At 40.6% G+C, this 19,784-nt stretch overlaps 2 protein-coding genes across 2 annotated transcripts in view; both read right to left on the reverse strand.

Annotated features, from left to right (window-relative positions):
- Positions 1–1,126: 1,126 nt before the first annotated feature.
- Positions 1,127–9,849, reverse strand: LOC108699347 (extracellular matrix protein 1). Its single transcript, XM_018231362.2, has 5 exons — positions 9,428–9,849; positions 6,735–6,988; positions 5,830–6,270; positions 3,204–3,398; positions 1,127–1,420 (listed from the first exon to the last, which is right to left on the reverse strand). The coding sequence occupies exons 1-4, from the start codon at positions 9,492–9,494 to the stop codon at positions 3,240–3,242; spliced, it is 921 nt and encodes a 306-aa protein (XP_018086851.1). The 5' UTR covers positions 9,495–9,849; the 3' UTR covers positions 1,127–1,420; positions 3,204–3,239.
- A 6,002-nt stretch (positions 9,850–15,851) lies between these two features.
- LOC108699340 (threonine--tRNA ligase 1, cytoplasmic) overlaps positions 15,852–19,784 on the reverse strand; it is a 29,709-nt gene continuing 25,776 nt past the window's right edge. Inside the window, exon 19 of the mRNA XM_018231355.2 lies at positions 15,852–16,289. Within this exon, the coding sequence (XP_018086844.1) occupies positions 16,141–16,289 (149 nt within the window). The 3' untranslated portion in view covers positions 15,852–16,140. The remainder of the gene's footprint in view (positions 16,290–19,784) is intronic.

Raw genomic sequence — 19,784 nt, forward strand, 5'->3', positions numbered from 1 at the left:
AAAGCAACAGTTATGACCCATGTGACTCCCCTCAAGTCACTGATTGGTTACTGCCTGGTAACCAATCAGTGGAAACCAAGAGAGCTGCAAAGCAGGAAGTAATGTTCTGGCTATTATGTTACACATCCAGTCACTACAGACTTTATACATTACATTTTTGGCTAACTAATTATATTAGAAATATTTTTTTATTTTGCACAGTCTATCAATTTACACAGTTTTTTTTATAATGAACTGTTCCTTTAAAAGATTAATTAGATTAAAGATTAATTTCCCTATGTATTGGAGGGACTCCTGTTTGAAAAGAATGAAATAGCAAAGATTTCTTCAGTAATGCTTAATTCCGATACTTACCATACACACAATGGAAATGACTATGGAAGTGAGGCTGGTCAATTCAATTGCTCACCAGAAATAGTTTTCCATACATTTATTTATACATCATGTGATCTACGTCAGTTTTGGATTGGGATGAGTACTAAATGATCTGCAACTGATATGGCTGAATGCAGAAGAAATCAAAATTCTAATTTGCACATTAAATATTTAGTCCATTGCCAAATAAATAAGTTTAATAATTTTACAAGGGTTCAACCAAAACTAGAGCTTAAAAATAATCACGTTTAACTAGAGATCCACTATTTCGGATTTGGCCGAACCCTCGAATCTCTTTCAGCCAAATGCTGAACCAAACCTGAATTTGCATATGCAAATCAGGGACGGAAAGGGGAAAAGAGAAATACGCATGCAGTGCAGGGGTTAAATTTTTTTTTACTTCTTTGTTTTGTGATGAAAAGCCACGTAATTGAAGGATTCGGATTCAGTTGGGCCAGTCACGAGGATATGGCTGAATCCTGCTGAAAAAGGTAGAATATCCAACTGAATCCTTGATTTGGTGCATCCCTAGTTTTAATTGAAATTCAAACCAAATCCTGGATAAAATGAATATAATATATAATCATCAAAGGGAACTAATCGTCCATGAAATCACACAGTTACATGAATGTGACTCCTCCTCACCGAGGGCATTATTAGCTGGGGCTGATGATGTCACAAGACTTGATGACATCATCAAAACATTGTTCTATAAAATGGCTTTAAATAACCCCCTCCATCATTTCTCTTTAAGCAGACTTTATTGACATGTCATTGCAGCTGTGAAATACATGGAGAGCCGTAAGAACGAGGATCCCAACACAGCAGCCTAATCTTGTAGCTCCTAAATGATAAAATGAATTTAAATATTACATGACTAATGCTAGAAATTAGCGCCAATCAAGTATTTCCTTGGTTCCCAGGTACATTGTGTAGGGAGCAGCCAAATGAGTCACCTCTTTCCATGTCCTTCTTTATAGTCCAGGTTAAGGGCCATTCTGCAAGTCTCTGTTAGTTCCCTAGAGTCTCAATATTAGTTCAGATTCTATAGAAGGAAAAATAAAAGGGTATATATTAAATATTCCTCATGGTTTCTGTAGCTCCAGGTAAGAACAGCGTTTTTATTTTTTTTGAAGTTAATTGAACAAGTGCATTTTTCTTTTGCCATCTCCTATAATGGTATATTATTTTATAAGTCTACAGGTATGAGACCTGCTACAACAGCCAAAAATTGTACATTTTTCTCCAAAAAGTAATGACCAAAATATGATTAAAAGTTCAAATCATTTATTAGGACATACAGCCTATGAGTAAGTGCCCCAATAGGCACGAAACACGTCAGGCCTTCGCCTGTATGTCCTAATTAATGATTTGAACTTTTAATCATATTTTGGTCAATAATTTTTGGAGAAAAACTCACAATTTTTGGCTGTTGTTATATGTTATGAACCCATGGACTGGGGTGAACTGTGAGTATATTTTTCTCCTCTCACTACTATTGTCCCTGTTATTTGATACTGATTTATAGTGTTGCTGTTACTGGCATTTTGCATCAACTTTGTTATTTTGACTTATAGGACCTTTTATCCAAAATGCTTGGGACCTGGGTTTTTCCAGATAACAGATCTTTCCGTAATTTGAATCTTCGTCCCTTAAAGCAATACTGACTCTAAAAAAATACTCTTCAAAATATGAATGTACATTAAAAGCTGCCTATAGGTCACATTGATCATTTTTCACTGGTAGGTCTGCATTTGTTAGAAATTGTTACTTGAAGTTCATAAACTCGACTGTTGTGCCAACCTCTCAGTTACTACTGCCGCACAATATGGCAGCCGCCTCATAGAGGAACATGGGGAGTCAGAAAGGCAATGTAAAAGCATAGGACACATACTTTTATGGCAAAATTTTAAATAGCGTGCAAAGATAATGTTATGATAGATGTAAAAAAAAGTTAATTTCTGGTGATCACCTTAAATTTACTAGAAAATCATTTAAACATTAAATAAACCCAATAGGCTGGTTTTGCTTCCAATAAGGATTAATTATATCTTAGTTGGGATCAAGTACAAGCTACTGTTTTATTAATACAGGGAAAAGAGCCAAAAATCTGGATTAATTGGATAAAATTAAGTCTATGGGAGACAGCCTTTCTGTAATTTGGAGCTTTCTGGATAACAGGTGTCTGGATAATGGATCCCATACCTGTATTTGTTATGGGTTGGCCAGTTAACTCCCCTTTCACACAAATGGATACAGATTTTTGGCGAAATTGTATTGGGTTTTTGCACACACAAGAACACCGCCATGTTGGAACAGTCCATTCATTATGGTGTTTAAGGGTTAGGGCACGCGCTCAGATTTGGGGAGATTAGTCACCAGGCGAAAAATCTCCTCTCCTTCGGGGCTACTAATCTCCCCAAACTGCCTCCCGTCAGCTAGAATGTAAATCGCCAGCAGGATGGCACTCGGAGTCATTCGTTTTCTGAAGTCGCCCGAAGTTTCCTTATGAGGCAGCTTCGGAAAATGAATTGCTCCGAGTGCCATCCTGCCGGCGATGTACAGGAAACTTCGGGCGACTTTGGAAAAACGAATCACTCCGAGTGCCATCCTGCTGGCGATTTATATTCTAGCTCCCGGGAGGCAGTTTGGGCAGATTAGTAGTCCCGAAGAAGAGGAGATTTGTTGCCGGGCGACTTATCTCCCCGAATCTGAGAGTGTGCCCTGACCCTTAGGTGTAGGGATAATTATGTAACCCCCAGCTGTGACAGTTACCCAAGGTGCAATATAACCCAGGCACCCAATGAACAATGCAATACGATACTTACTGTTCACAAGATGACCATGTCTTTCACTGGCTTTTTCTATTCTTTATTTACTATTTCTCGGTCGTATTGCGGGTAGGGAGCCCGTCTGGCAAAACAGCTGTACATACTAATCCGGCTCTGCTTTTGGCAACATTTATAGGGCTTGTTATCAGCCTCTCTCTTCCATGTACAGAACTCGGCCAGTACCTTCTCCCACTGTGGGGCAACATAAAGGAAATAAGTGAATAAACACAGGACTCCATTAGTATGTATTAAGAAAACATGTGGTTGTTCTTGGCAAACTTTTCCAACTGCAGAAACTGGAACAAGTTTAATTGTAAACAAGTCTCAGAATAGATTAAATAGACTTTATAATTATAATGGCCGGGGGCCTGTGCAGTCTCATTCTGTGTCCATGGATGTCACATCCCTAATACTGACTGATGCTCCTGCATAGAGATTCCTTTCTAAATAGACAGCTTGATAATCATTGGCTCAGCTCGTATAAGGGGACTTTATCACTGATACACATGAGCCATGAATATCCTGTCAATTATATCCTTATAAACGGGGAGTAGTGATGTCATCAGTTATAAATGGTGAGTAGTGATGTCATCAGTTATAAACGGTGACTAGTGATGTCATCAGTTATAAATGGTGAGTAGTGATGTCATTTCTGTCACATGACTCACTAAAACTTGTGTATTATAAAAAAGAAAGTAGCCCTTGTTAGAAAATATGAGGATATTAGAAGTTACCTCAGCGTTCCATGACCTGTATTTTTATATGGTACTGGAACTCCTCGGTGACTTATAATATCCGTATATTTTACAATAGGTGGTATTTTATTCACTATATAATGGTGCTCAATGATGTCACCACTAATAATAGGTGCTCGCCGATGACTCACTGAAACTTATGTATCAAAAGAAATAACGAACTCCCTGTTGTAAAATATAAGGATAGAAGTCACCCTGGAGTTCCGTGACTTGTAAAATAGCCTTTTATATGGCCATGAAACTCCTCTGTAATTATTATTATATTTTACAAAAGGGGGTACATTATCTACTGCATTATTTTATTACTGTGGGTTTTAGCCTTCAGTAAACAGAAAGGATACATTATATTCATATGTTTAAAAACAGACATCAAATTCTGGTGGAAAAAACAGGAAAGGGAGGACATGGGCTTTTGTAGGCAGTAGCCTATTTGCATGTTCTTGCTACAGGCTCCTTTATCTCAGATTCAGACAATATATTGCCGGCCTTCCTATATATTTATCTTTTTTCCCTATTAATAACATTGGAAACCACCATAATTTTTACCGGCCAGGCCAATTTTTTATTTGAATTTCGAGTTCTCTAGTCTCTTATTGAAATATATGAATGGTTGCTGGGGTAATTTGGACCCTAGCAAACAGATTGCTAAAAATGGAAAATGGGGAGCTGCTGAATAAAAAGCTAAATAACTAAAAAAACTGAAATAATAAAAAAACCAATTGCAAATTGTCTCAGAATATCACTCTCTACATCATACTAAGAGTCAATTTAAAGGTGAACAACCCCTTTAACGGTGCCTAAGGACGTTAAAACAGATGTTGCTGCCTGTACAGCGTTGCAGGAAAATGATTAAATATAGGTGTTTGTTCAATCACCCCATGTCTGTCATGTCATGTGGGTTCCTTCTGGTTTTCTAACACAGTCAAAATAGTGATGTGCGGCCAGCCTTGCACTCCTCTTCGCAGGTGGCGGGTTGAGCTCTTCTCCTGCTCTCCCCGACCCACCACCTTCAAATGTCGGCTTTATAGCCTAGCGCCTCCTCACTCCGCCCCTTTTGTGATGTCATTGGCGGGACAGGTCAGTGCAGGTCTTAAAAAAGGAGTGTGTGCGGGCGTGGGTTAGGGTCGGGTGCGGGCAGGGCCACTGTTAGAAATCATGGGGCCCCCCACAACAATTTCTTGGGCCCCCTGGGCCCGCCCCGCCCACTCCACATCACAGTTAAAAGACCACACAGACAACATCAGCACTAAAAAAAAATAACCCCCCCCACACACACACAAGTTATAAAAATTTATTGGGGACCAGGCACCCTATAAGTTAAAAACAAAAAACATTAGTGCCAGAGCCCCCCTTACAAAAATTGGGGCCCCAAAGAATATTGGTGGCAGGGGCTTATAGAGTATTAAAATAATACATTGGTGGCCGGCCAGGGGATTAAAAAACAAAAAACAAAAACACACATCGGTGTTTAGAGAAATTGAACTCGTGGCTTCATGACTTCAATTTCAGCTGTTTTCGTGAGTTTGGGTCTTTTCGCCGCTTCCGGACTTCAGCTGTTCGGCTTTTTTGGCACTTCCACATTTCGGCTGTTCAGGACTTTGGAAGGAGGCGGCGCGGCTTCGGCGTTGCCCCCCTTCAGTGCACTTGTAATCCCCATGCCCCCTGATGGCTGCCCTGGGTGCGGGTCGGGAAAACCTCAAAATATATACAGGCTCCTGATATAACTGAGCCTAGTGTGTGAAATTTGTGAAAGGGACTAGATTGTAAGCTCTGCTGGGGCAGAAACTGATTTGAATGATGTATCATCGCTGTAAAAACCTACAGAATATGTTGGCACTACAGGATAATAATAAATACACAACACTCACCGCAGCATTAGCACAGGGCACATTTTCATCCTCACAACACTTCTCATACTCATCCTCCAAGAGGTCGAGGGCTTGGGTCTGTTGTACATAAGACTTGCCGACGGGCAGTTGCATGATGCCGTATCTGGGCCTCACATGCCTCAGACTACACATGTTCCTGATATTGCCGGATTCTGGTTTGCCGGGTGGGAAGGGCAAATTAGGCGCCTCGTTCTTGGCTTTTCCCAAGCAATTAGGCAACAAAGGAGGACAACGATTCAAGCCTCTTGCGTGACGCACAGGGGACTCTCCTTCTTGAGAAGAATCGGCACCATAATTGGGATCGGGAGCCGTGATACTGAAGCACAATTCTCTTGCAGCTCCTTGCCTATTGCAGCAAACGTTCCCTTTGGTTTTGATAGAAATCTCCTCTTCACAGTAATCCTCTAGCGTTTTCTTCCACTGCAGGAAAGAGAAAGAAAATATAGGGCCAGTGTTTGATACAGCTCGAAAATCAAATTAGAATTTTTACAAAAACTCAAATCGAGTGTGGATAATTTGACAGTTTTGACCATAAAGAAAAAAATGTAAAAATTTGAATTCGAATTTTCAATTCGACCCTTAATATATCTTTATATCTGATAGGAACTTATCTACCAACATCTAAGCAAATTCGTTTTTTTTTGGTTAATAAATGCCTTTATGAAGCCTTTCGAATACTTGAAGTAGAAATATAAAAGGGATCAACTTTAATTATTCCATATACTATTCTGTAAACATTGGAAGTTTTTTTTTTGGTTAATGACAGAGCCCTAACTTGAGAGCCATAATTATATTCTATCTGAATATCTATAGTGAGACCATAATCTAAGAAAAAGGACAGGCCTAGCAATAACCAGGATTAGGTCTGTGTTATTTAAACTCACCGCTGTTTCTGCACAACTCAGCTTATCACTCTGCTCACAGCACTTTTTGTATCCTTCTTCCAGGCTGTTGATGGCTTCTGCTTGGCGGAGGAGATGTCCGAAGCTATTCGTAGGTAGGTTGTGCCGCCCACAGTTAGCTTTCACCCGCTCAGTACTGCAAATATTACCAATATTGCTGCTAACTGGGAAGCCTGGAGGGAAAGCTTTTATGCAGATCTTTGGTATATAAATCTCTGGAGGTTTCCCGGAATAAACTGCAACCAAAAACACATCAATAAACTCAAAGAAATAAAAGCTGCTGTAAGTTGTCTGAACAGTCAGTATTTATTGGGTTATTCTTAATGATCAGCGGTGTGTAAAAGACTCGCAGTCCCAAGTGTTCCCTATAACACCGTTTTGATTAGTGATGGGCGAATAAATTCTGCAGGTGCAAATTCGAGGTGAATATCCACTTTTCGCGAAAAAAGATTTGGGCAGTCAGGTATCATTGCTAGTGATTGGCGAATTTGTGCTGTTTCGATTTGCAGAGAAATTCACGAAACAGAAAATAATTTTGACGCACATCAATTTCGACGCCCACGACAATTGTTATACACGCGCCTATTTTGGCCAAATGCATTAGTTAATGGGTTTCTGAATAATTTGGACATGCGCCAATGTATTTGAGCGCAACTATTCTGACGTGCGTCCAAATTATTCGGACACCCATTAACTTTAATGCATGTGCCCAAGATAGGCACGCGTATAACAATTGTCATGGGCGTCTAAATTGACGCACGTCAAAATAATTTTCCATTTCGTGAATTTCTTGTGAAATTCACTCATTAATCTTCCATTTTGTGAATTTCTTGTGAAATTCACTCATTTCCGGCAAAGCGAAACATTACAAATTCACCAATCACTAGCCATGATACCTGACCGCAGAAACACGTGGAAAGTATTTCTAAATGTAATACGTGTTGAATCAGAATGCATTAAAAAGAGGCGCTTAAGGGGTGATATGATAACTATGTATAAATATATAAGGGGATCATATAATAATCTCTCTAATGCTTTATTTACCAGTAGGTCTTTCCAGCTGACACAAGGTCACCCATTCCGATTAGAAGAAAAGAGGTTCCACCTAAATATGTGGAAGGGGTTTGTTACAGTGAGAGCTGTGAAGATGTGGAATTGTCTCCCTGAATCAGTGGTACAGGCTGATACATTAGATAGCTTTAAGAAGGGGTTGGATGGCTTTTTAGCAAGTGAGGGAATACAGGGATATGGGAGATAGCTCATAGTACAAGTTGATCCAGGGACTGGTCCGATTGCCATCTTGGATTCCTCCTCTGAGGCAAATTGGAGAGGCTTCAAATGTTTTTTTTTTTGCCTTCCTTTGAATCATCTGGCAGTTAGGCAGGTTATATACAGTTTATAAACTTAAAAGGTTGAACTTGATGGACGTGTGTCTTTTTTCAACCTGACTTACTATGTTACATTCTACATGTAGATAACCCCGCCTCCCTCCACCTTCTACATTGGGCAGAAAGCAAGATATGAATTGGCCACTGTGTGGGCCAAGAAGTGTATTGGCTGATACCCACGTCTGCATTCCAGCCAGGCTTTATGGCTTAGCCCCTAGATATAGAATCAGAATGGGAGCTCGGGATCGATTCGCTAAAGCAAACAAAAACAGGTGAACATTTAAATGATATACTTTTATGAACTTTTGGAATTCATGGACTGAAGGGGCTTTAACGGAGAAGGAAATTTGGTCTTTACTTAGGGGTGACAAAGGTTAGGCACCCCAAAAGCTTGTAATTACTTACCTCACACCCCGGGCTGGTGCTCCTATCAGCAGAAAACTGCACCGGTTCGGGGGTTGTTTCAGTGAGCACCATGGAGTGATCTCTTCCTTCTTCTTCTTTCTTCGTGCGGGTGCGCATGTTCAGTAGTGCAAAAAGCCGAACTTCAGCGAAGAAGCCTGCTATTTAGTTCTACTGCACATGCGTCTGCCCTGGGATATTTGAAGGAAGCCATTTTGCTCTGTGGTACTTGCTGGAAGAACCCCGGGCCGGTGCAGTTTTCTCCTAATAGGAGCACCGCCCAAGGGTTGCCTAACTTTTGGCACCCCCAAGTAAATATGCCTTTCCTTCACCTTTCAATATGCAAAGAAGAAATTTACCAGCACTCAGGGTCTTAGTTTGCAGGAAAACCTCGCTTTATTTCAGTGCGGTGATGCAACGTTTCGGGGTCACGCCCCTTTATCAAGCACTGAAATAAAGCGAGGTTTTCCTGCAAACTAAGATCGTGAGTGCCGGTAAATTTCTTCTTTGCATATTGAATAGGAAGCTGCCGAAACTTCCATTACCAAGCCCCGGGCTACACTACAATACACCGCGGGTGCGCGTCTGCTCTCAGTTGCTTGTTTGGACTTTCCTTCACCTTTAACGCCCAAACACATGCACAACCTGCAAATATCTGCAGAACAGAATACATCTAAGTTAAAGATTGACTTCTTGGCTATTTCATTGGTATTCCTAGGGAGGTGGTTTTTCTGGGAAGATAGCAAATTGAACTTACCCCCTCATCCACCTTAATTTAAAGAAAAGTATTTAGTCAGGGGAAACAAAAGAGATGGGGGTGTGAGCATTCTTGCTGCACCTTCCCTTAAATAGTGACATTCTCTAGCAGGATGGAGATATTCTTACCTATAATCAACTGGCCCAGCACCAAGGAGAGCTGCACAGACAAGATCCACACCACCCAGTAGTTCATTGTTATGGCTCCGAGGTTGTGATGATTCTCTCCCAGATCCTTGTTTGTCTGTCTGACTCCCACGAGTTCCAGAATTTATCTACATGAGATCTGCCTGCAGTTCCTCCCCTGACGGAAGATTCTGGGAAGCCTTATGATCTGGGATTATGGGTGGTTGCAAGATGTAAGCTACTCATTCCTTAGCCTTCCTGCCCATTATAGGAATCAATGGCAACGACAGAACTTGACAGTTAAAAGAGGATTAATTGTCTCTGTACCTCCGACCCCAAGAGCCCAGTTTGCAGGATGAAGGAAGGTTTTTCGAAGGAAAGAAGTTTCGAAGTTCAAGAAATCTATCCATGTTTGTGTTTATTGTATTGTTGCTAATCGTGTCGACCAACGTTGTCAGGGAAAATCCTTGGCAAATTAACATACTACTTTCGGTAACCCTTTTATTAAAGTTGACTCACAAAAAATATAAGCAGAAACGTCTTTATAGGTCAACGAGCGTTTGAGACAGAGCTTGGTTGTGGTTGTACCTCACAATGAATTCTTTTGTGCCCCTTTGTATTGTATTATTATTCATGCCTGTCGGGCCCAGCTCTGTCCTGTTGGCTGCTTACTCATATGCCAACTGAGATGTTCTCCAAAATCAACATGGAGTAATGACTTTAAAGGGATACTGTCATGGGAAAAAAAATGTTTTCAAAATGAATCAGTTAATAGTGCTGCTCCAGCAGAATTCTGCACTGAAATCCATTTCTCAAAAGAGCAAACAGATTTTTTTATATTCAATTTTGAAATCTGACATGGGGCTAGACATATTGTCAATTTCCCAGCTGCCCCAGGTCATGTGACTTGTGCTCTGATAAACTTCAATCATTCTTTACTGCTGTACTGCAAGTTGGAGTGATATCACCCCCTCCCTTTTCCCCCCAGCAGCCAAACAAAAGAACAATGGGAAGGTAACCAGATAGCAGCTCCCTAACACAAGATAACAGCTGCCTGGTAGATCTAAGAACAACACTCAATAGCAAAAACCCATGTCCCATTGAGACACATTCAGTTACATTGAGAAGGAAAAACAGCAGCCTGCCAGAAAGCATTTCTCTCCTAAAGTACAGGCACAAGTCACATGACTGGGGGGCAGCTGGGAAACTGACAAAATGTCTAGCCCCATGTCAGATTTCAAAATTGAATATAAAAAAATCTGTTTGCTCTTTTGAGAAATGGATTTCAGTGCAGAATTCTACTAGAGCAGCACTATTAACTGATGCGTTTTGAAAAAAATATGTTTTCCCATGACAGTATCCCTTTAAGATTAAATTGGCACTCTAGTGCATTAATCGAGCCAGGTTCACAGTCACATGGGACATGGCTACTGGTTATTTTCAGATTAGATCTTGGATGTACGAACTTGGTTTCATTTAAAAGCATCCAGTATTTCACACATACATATTTGGTTGTTATCCTAATGGTAGAAGGTTGAGCTACCATCAAAAATGTGAGCATTCCAGTTCTCTGATTGGCTGGCTGTCAGGTGGTCTTTGAGTCTAGATGTTGTAATTGCACAACTACAGATGGCCATACACGTAACAATTAGGATCTTTTCTACGACCGTTGGTTGCAGGTAAGATTGCTCATTTCCATTTAAAACAGTAAGAGCTGAATCATCAGATACACAAGTAGAAACAATAGAATTCAAGCTCTCTCTTATGATTCCTCAGTTAGAGGCGGCCATTGATGTTATAATTACCATCTTTCCTGTAAAAAGATCTTTCCAGGAAAGATTATTCATTTGAATACACACGTGTAAATCATCAGATATACAAGTAGAAACAATACTACTACTACTCACATTTAACGCGTTTCGCTGTGGTTCTCGGATGCCTCTGAGGAAGCTGAGAACCACAGCGAAACGCGTCAGGCAAGGGTGAACACATATCGGTCCAAGAGAAGCACCACGAGGGAGTCTAAAGAAAGCCGGCAGGACCATCCTCTTACAAACACTTTGAACTGGACTTAATGCGCACACCCTACGGGGGTTAAATGTGAGTGTATATATTGCAGATTTTAATTATATTTTAATAAAATGTTATTACACTATCTTTGGTTCTTATCCCTGGTCCGGAGCCTGGAGGGAGTGGTGACTCGGAGGAAGAACCTGAAAGGGATTTTGCTACATGCACAACGACACAGCAATGGTCTGTAAGTAGCCAATTTGCCCAGAGGGGGGAGGTGCTTCGCTTTTGGAACACAGTTTGCTGCATAGGGAAAATACCTTTCACTCCTTATACTTACCTCTGATTTATCATCTTTTTCCAACTAACAGCTGCCCAAAAGAAAGGTGGAGCACATTTGTCAATAAGCCACTTTAAACACAGGGTGATATCCCTTTTAAATGAACGTATTACGCTATGCTGGTTTTTAATTGCTGTTGCCACAGGGGCTGTTCTCCCTATATATATTTCTTTGGGAATATATAAACTTGTTCTGGACTTCATTAAATAAACCCAATAGGCTGGTTTTTCTTCCAATAAGGATTAATTATATTTTAGTAGGGATGCACCGAATCCAGGATTCGGTTCGGGATTCGGCCTTTTTAAGCAGGATTCGGATTTGCCCGGCTGAACCGAATCCGAAATTGTATATGCAAATTAGGGGTGGGGAGGGAAATTGCGTGACTTTTTGTTGCAAAACAAGGAAGTAAAAAAAGTTTTCCCCTTCCCACCCCTAATTTGCATATGCAAATCAGGGTTCGGATTCGGTTCGGTATTTGGCCGAATCTTTTGTGAAGGATTCGGGGGTTCGGCCAAATCCAAAATAGTGGATTCGGTGCATCCCTATATCTTAGTTGGGATCAAAGTACAAGCTACTGTTTTATTATTACAGAGAATGTAAAGTTTGGTGATCCCTTTTATTATTACAGGGCAAATGGAAATTTAAAAAAATGTATTTGATCAAAATGGAGTCTATGGGAGATGGCCTTCCCATAATTTGAAGCTTTCTGGATAACGGATCCCATAACGGCATCCTAAATTGAGTTTAGAGGTAGATTGTAAAATACAGAGGGATTATAGAATTTCTGTTTTGTTGGGACCCAATTCAAATTAAGAACCCTTTGGAGTTCACTAGGGATGCACTGAATCAAGGATTTGGCCAAGATTTGGGCCTTTTCAGCAATTTTTTTTTACTCTCTTTCCCCTTCGTTTCCCTAACTCACATATACAAATTAGGGTTCCGATTCGGTTCGGTATTTGGCTGAATATTTCACAAAGGATTCGGCCAAATCCTTAAATAGTATATTCGGTGCATCCATAGAATTGACTGGCATAGACACGTTGCTGAAGTGCTTTCTGGAACTGGCTCCCAGCTGCATCTGAATCCAGGTACTTGGTAGCTGCCATGCAAAGGAAGGCAACACCCCGTTTTCTTTCTTGGAATAATCCAGAACAATTCTGAACATGCTCGGATGTTGCAATCGCACCTTTTCCCTGTAATCCTTCTACTGATCCCTTTTGTTCACGTCTTCTTTCTGTGTTCACATGTTAAGATCCTGGGACCAGCTGAATAAAAAAGAGTTACGTTGAATGAAACAAAATACAGTGTATATATTTAAAAGGAATACACATATACCCGGCCAGTAACTGACAACCCTGACTGCCCTGACCATGAAGGAACATTTCATTGGTGATAATCGTATTGTTTCAGCTGTCGGTTGATGTATTTACATTTGGTCTTGGGGATAATAATGCTGTTTTATGACTTATGTTGCTTTAGGATGATTCAGTTGCTGTTTCCCCCCCCCCCGTTTTGTATTGTTTTTGTAGAAATAGTTGCCGTGGCCACCAATATAGGCAGGAGAAATCATTTCTATAGGTACAGGTATGGGATCAGTTATCCGGAAACCCGTTATCCAGAAAGCTCCGAATTACAGAAAGGCAGTCTCTCAGACTCCATTATAATCAAATAATCCATGATTTCCTTTTTTCTCTGTAATAATAAAACAGTACCTTGTACTTGATCCCAACTAAGATATAATTAATCCTTATTGGAGGCAAAACCAGCCTATTGGGTTTATTTAGTGTTTATATGATTTTATAATAGACTTAGGGTATGAAGATCCAAATTATGGAAAGAATTGTTATCTGGAAACCCCAGGACCCAAACATTCTGAATTACAGGTCCTATACCTGTACACCTAGGGGCAGATTTACATATGGTCGAATATCGAGGGTTAATTAACCCTCAATATTTGACTGCCGAATGTAAATCCTTCGACGTCGAAGGATTTACTGCAAATCGTTTGATTTTAACCCATCGATCAAACGATTTTTCTTCAACCAAAAAATTGTTACAAAGCCTATGGGGACCTTCCCCATGGGCTAAAATTGCACCTCGGTAGGATTTAGGTGGCGCAGTAGTTTTAAAGAGACAGTACTTCGACTATCGAATGGTCGAATGTTCAAACGATTTTTAGTTCGAATCATTCGATTCTAAGTCGAACTAGCCAAAAAAATCATTTGAAATTTGAAGTTTTTTTTATTCTAATCCTTAACTCGAGCAAAGTAAATGGGCCCCTTAGCTTTTAATACCAGTTGCAACTACACTCTTACCTTTCCATTTCGGCCCAGACCACGTATCTGTGCACAAGTGTGATCTGATGTTACCAGCCCAGTGTTACGTTGCATCGAGCTGCAGAGTGATGTGTATGTGCAATTATTCTGGATTCTGAGCATGTACTGATTAGTGACAGAGCGAGAAATAAGGGAGGGGGAGAGAGCAGTGACATTGCCCCGTTGTTAGTAGCGAGACAGTTCAGCACTTTAAATAAGAGAAAATTTAAGCTGAAATTTCTCAGCCTTAAAGGAGATCTAAACCCTAATAACGAATATCGCTAAAAATGTCATATTTTATATAATGACCTTATTGCCCCAGCCTAAAGTTTCAGCTTGTCAATAGCAGCAATGATCCAGGACTTCAAACTTGTCACAGGGGGTCACCATCTTGGAAAGTGTCTGTGACACTCACATGCTCAGTGGGCTCTGATTGGCTGTTGAGAAGCTAAGCTTAGGGCTCGTCACTAATAATATAAGCTGATGCTACAGGTTTGCTGATTATTAAATTCTGATGCTAATTGCACTGGTTTCTGTGCTGCCATGTAGTAATTATCTGTATTAATTACTAATCAGCCTTATATTGTGACATTTCTATGTGTACTGTATATTGTGAGTGGCTCCCTAAGCTCAGTAAGTGACAGCAGCACAGAGCATGTGCAGTGAATCAGCAGAAAAGAAGATGAGGAGCTACTGGGGCATCTTTGGAGACACAGATCTTTACTGCTAAAGGGCTGTGGTTGCCTTGGGCTGGTACAGAAGCACAAAACATCATGTACAACATTTTTAGCCACTTCTTTAGTTAAGCTTTAGTTCTCCTTTAAGATCTACTCATTTGGCAGATCTTTACATGATTTAGTCATCCGTACATAAAGTACAACTGGGCTGATCTGATCACCAATGTGGTTGAGATTGTCTAATCTGCCCTATAGATATATGGCCATTGGGACATATAGACTCAATTTCAACTTCTATAGGCCCAGCTTCATTTTTGTCTTTTATACAAATACTTCCAATGTGTGCAATGAATTTTGGCCACATGTTGGACGGCTTAAGCCCAGAAAGTATGAAACCATCTGCTGGGCCCTATTTTGCTTTAAAGGGCACCTATTACTGGTAAACTGCCTCCCCCCGACTGTAGAGGTGGGATGACAGAGCTTGCACTCTAAATGAAGAAGGCCATAGTTAAAATGCTCTCCCTGTTTTTTGCCTAATTTCATATTGATAATGACCTTTCAATAAAGGAAGCACAAGTGTCAGATGCTGACGTAGCATACGGAGATCATAAATAAAGCTGCTCTAGCGAAATAAAATGTGTCACTGCCCCACGGGTTTACTGACAAAGAAGAAGAGCTGCGCAAAGAGAAGTTTGTGGTTAGGACTGAGCCGACTATAGCCAGAAATATACAACTAGATTCAGAAAAAAAACAAAACCACCTGCTCTTAGGCTGAGAGCACATGAGTGTTGGTTCTGCTACTCTCAGTTTTACAGACTAATAGAAGGGAATCAGTTCCTGAGCACTTTTGCAATATACAATTTTAGTTTTAAAGAACCTGGGCAGTTCAGGGGTAAATGACTTTATTTGGATGCATCAAGCACAAGACGAGAGTTGTTCTGCACGAGATTGAAGGGCAAACGCCTAGTTAAACATCTGGTTCCCTGAGTGTTTCCCTGTAATCAAGACTCGGCCCTATATGTAAAGCAGGTGGACCCGAGCCAAAACCAATTGTATGGAAATGATGCACACGCTGAAGCCTAATGTTGAAAAATAGCCTTTATTTCCTTAATAAATATATCCAGTGCAGCCATGATGTAGGGGCAGTCAGGAAAGACACGTATAGATATGTAGATATGGGCTCCGGATATAGATCAGCCTGCAGAATGGTGTCTGAGAATGGATCCGATTTATATGGAGCCAATCACCACCGTCTCCTGAATCCTCTTCAGCGCTTTCCGCCGCAGGGTAACATGGAAAGTTTAGAATTCGCCTCTAATGATTCAGACGTTTCCCCTGAGGAACTGACGCAAGTTACAGCTGGAGACTTTGCCTTCAGAATATCTCCTCAGCATTGCTGACCCGGGAGTCTCTCAGCTCAGTCAGTCTCACAAGGAGAACCTCCAGGTCCCGCTCGCCATGCTGCTTGTTGTCTCTAGTCCGAACATTTACTGTGCTGTTCTGCTTCTCTTTGTCCCCGACCACTAGAGTGTTTAAGAGAAAAGTTTATTTGCATTGTGTATTAGATGAAAGGTAAACCCCACACTCTCACAAGTCTATGGCAACAGAAACCCAGCACAGCCATGTTTGTAGCAAAGATTCCAGCGTTATTCCACATTAGTAACCTGTCTGGTTTCACTAGTTCAGATTTATATTCTTTATCTTGTCCATCATCTCCTACTTAAAGGAAAACTATACCCCCAAACAATATAGGTCTCTATGAAAAGATATTGCATAAAACAGCTCATATGTAAAACCCTGCTTCATGTAAATAAACCATTTTCATAATAATATACTTTTCTAGTAGTATGTGCCATTGGGTAATCATAAATAGAAAATTGCCATTTTAAAAAATAAGGGCCGCCCCCTGGGATCGTAGGATTCACTGTACTCACAAACATACCAACAAACCACACATGTTAGGTCACATGAGCCAATTAACAGACAGAGTTGTGTCTTTTGCTTCCTCACTTCTTCCTGTTACAGTTAGAGCTGCAGTATTTCTGGTCAGGTGATCTCTGAGGCAGCACACAGACCATCACAACATGGTGGTTCAAGGCAAGAGATGTAAAAGGGCAAGATTTACTTAAATATATATTCCAGTTTGGTAAGATTAGAGTAGAGTAGAGTAGATAGGGATTTCTTCAAAAAAAGTCCCAAAAAACGCTGGCGTTTTTTCTATATTATGGGTGAAAAAGATTGAAAAAATTTTTGGGGCTCCCCTCCTTCCCCCCTACATTTCCTAACTCATGGCAACTTAACTATACAGTGGGCACATGTGTTGGGCAAAATAAACATTTTATTTGTTGTTTTTAAGGTTTCCCAGGCTTGTGTAGTGCTGCTATATATTCCTCCATTGTAACTTCAATTTGGCGCCGTATACAAATTAACCATCGCTAGCGTAACTTCGCTTCGCTTAGCGAATCAACGCTAGTGCATTTTCGCAACCTTACGCTACCCCTGAACGCAACTTCGGATTTTAATGAATTTGCGGAGCGCTGGCGAAACTACGCCTGGCGAAGTGCGGCGAAGTTACACCTGGCGCAACTATGAATCTTAGTGACTGTCCCACCAAGGGTGTTATTTACTAAACTCCGAATGCAAAAATCACAAAAAATTTGTGATTTTTTTTTTTTTTTTTTTTTTTATAAAATCTGACTTTTAAAAAAAATCACAAATTTTTCGGAATTTATTAAACCCAGAGGATGGAAAAGTCAGAATCTGAAAATCCGGTATCTCAGACCTATCGAGGTTGCATATAAATCAATGGGAGAAGTCTCAATGAGTTTTTCATCTGCGCTGGGTTTGTGCAATACCCCGACGTTTTCTGGCGAAAATCCCTAAAATCTTATTTTTCCCGCGAAGCAAAATTTCAGGAATAATAATAAATAAGATTAAAAAACCTGAGAGGATTTGATTGGAGTGTGTAGAAGAAAATACTGAGATAAATTCGGACTTTGATAAAAAAAAGCCAAGTGTCTGTAGATGTACTTTATTAAGCCCTCGGGAAGGATCCTCCGGGAAATGTTTTCACTTTAAAGGGATCCTGTCATCGGAAAACATATTTTTTTCAAAACGCATCAGTTAATAGTGCTACTCCAGCAGAATTCTGCACTGAAATCCATTTCTCAAAAGAGCAAACTGATTTTTTTATATTCAATTTTGAAATCTGACATGGGGCTAGACATTTTGTCAATTTCCCAGCTGCCCCTGGTCATGTGACTTGTGCCTGCACTTTAGGAGAGAAATGCTTTCTGGCAGGCTGCTGTTTTTCCTTCTCAATGTAACTGAATGTGTCTCAGTGGGACATGGGTTTTTACTATTGAGGGTTGTTCTTAGATCTACCAGGCAGCTGTTATCTTGTGTTAGGGAGCTGCTATCTGGTTACCTTCCCATTGTTCTTTTGTTTGGCTGCTGGGGGGAAAGGGAGGGGGGTGATATCACTCCAACTTGCAGTACAGCAGTAAAGAGGGATTGAAGTTTATCAGAGCACAAGTCACATGACTTGGGGCAGCTGGGAAATTGATAAAATGTCTAGCCCCATGTCAGATTTCAAAATTGAAAATAAAAAATTCTGTTTGCTCTTTTGAGAAATGGATTCCAGTGCAGAATTCTGCTGGAGCAGCACTATTAACTGATGTGTTTTGAAAAAACATTTTTTTCCCATGACAGTATCCCTTTAATCTTGGTGTAAACACTGCATAAATTTATATGTTGTTTTATAGGAAATAACTTCTGTGCTGGGTCAGTTCCAGGTTTAATATTTAAGGTTTAATAAGGTCATTTCAATTTGTTTTCAAGAAACACTGAACCTGTCCGGCCCTCGACTTGGAGCATTTTTGAAATGTTGGCCCCCTGTGTATTTGAGTTTGACGCACCTGCCCAAAGAGATTCAGGTTGAGGTCAAGGCTCTCAGTGAAGGACAGTCAGGTTTTCTACTCCCATCTCAGCAAACCGCTTCTTTACAGACCTGGCTTTCTGAGCGGGGTTTTTTATGCTTTGGAAACAGGAAAGGGCCTTCCCCAAAAAGTTGTTGTCACACAGTATAAAGCCCAGATTGTATGATGTAGTAACGACGGCTAAATAAAAGGGTGTCTATATATAAAGGGCACATTGACAATAGATCTACTACAACCACCAGTCTACTTACCTTCCCTGCCATCAAATCCTCTGTAATATAAAACATAACCGGAATAGTTTTTTTGAGATCTTATTAAAGTAAGTCTGTCTCTGATATAATTAGGTCCATGGACGGATGAGGAATCCAATGAGATCAGCTGTAGGGCGTAAACCACAGACTTTTTCTGGCACATTATCATGCTGCACATTTTGTTTGGTGCTCTAAATGCAGTTATCTTGGTCGGACTGATGTGACAAATGAAGAGTTTACTTGGGATATTCCTGCTTCGTCATTGTCCCTCCCATGAGCAGTGGCACATATTCAGCTTTCATAGCAACGTCCGGCAGATACTATAACAGCCATTAGTCAAGCGTTTTATGGAAGAAAGGTTCAGTCTCAGCCTGACTCACTGAAGGGTTACCAGATAGGCTCAAATCATTACACAACACAACTGGTTCTTAACAACAGGCAGTTGAGGACATGGGGATCTTCAGCCAGACCCAACGTTTCCAAATTCAAGTAGACTTTGCAGTCAAGGTGTTCAGGCGAATACCGAAATAAAGGACACCTTTTCATAAACAATTGGCAGTCCATATGTGCCACTCTACACTGTATGGGGCAGATTTACTAAAGGGCGAATTTTCGGCAACGATCGCTTTTCGCACATCGCACCACTCCGGCAGGCGCAGATTCGCTAACTACGCTAATTCACTAATATGCAAAGTTGCGCCCTGGGAGCCGAACGCTGGTGACTTTACGTAAGCGTTACTTCGGCAGTGCGAGCATTTCATTGTGAAGATGCGCAATCGTTTTGTTTGTGCCTAGTGAAAATTCGCAATTGATCTTGCACTTCGGTCAA

Source organism: Xenopus laevis, chromosome 8L (genome assembly GCF_017654675.1).
Source record: "Xenopus laevis strain J_2021 chromosome 8L, Xenopus_laevis_v10.1, whole genome shotgun sequence".
Lineage (NCBI taxonomy): Eukaryota > Metazoa > Chordata > Amphibia > Anura > Pipidae > Xenopus > Xenopus laevis.

Excerpts from the sequence above, each read along its gene's own strand:
- LOC108699347 (XM_018231362.2), bottom strand. The coding sequence starts at position 9,494 with ATGAACTACTGGGTGGTGTGGATCTTGTCTGTGCAGCTCTCCTTGGTG. Across the intron at positions 6,989-9,427 it reads GCTGGGCCAGTTGATTATAG|TTTATTCCGGGAAACCTCCA; the intron begins GTAAGAATATCT and ends TTTTGGTTGCAG. Across the intron at positions 3,399-5,829 it reads TGCCCTGTGCTAATGCTGCG|TGGGAGAAGGTACTGGCCGA; the intron begins GTGAGTGTTGTG and ends GTTGCCCCACAG.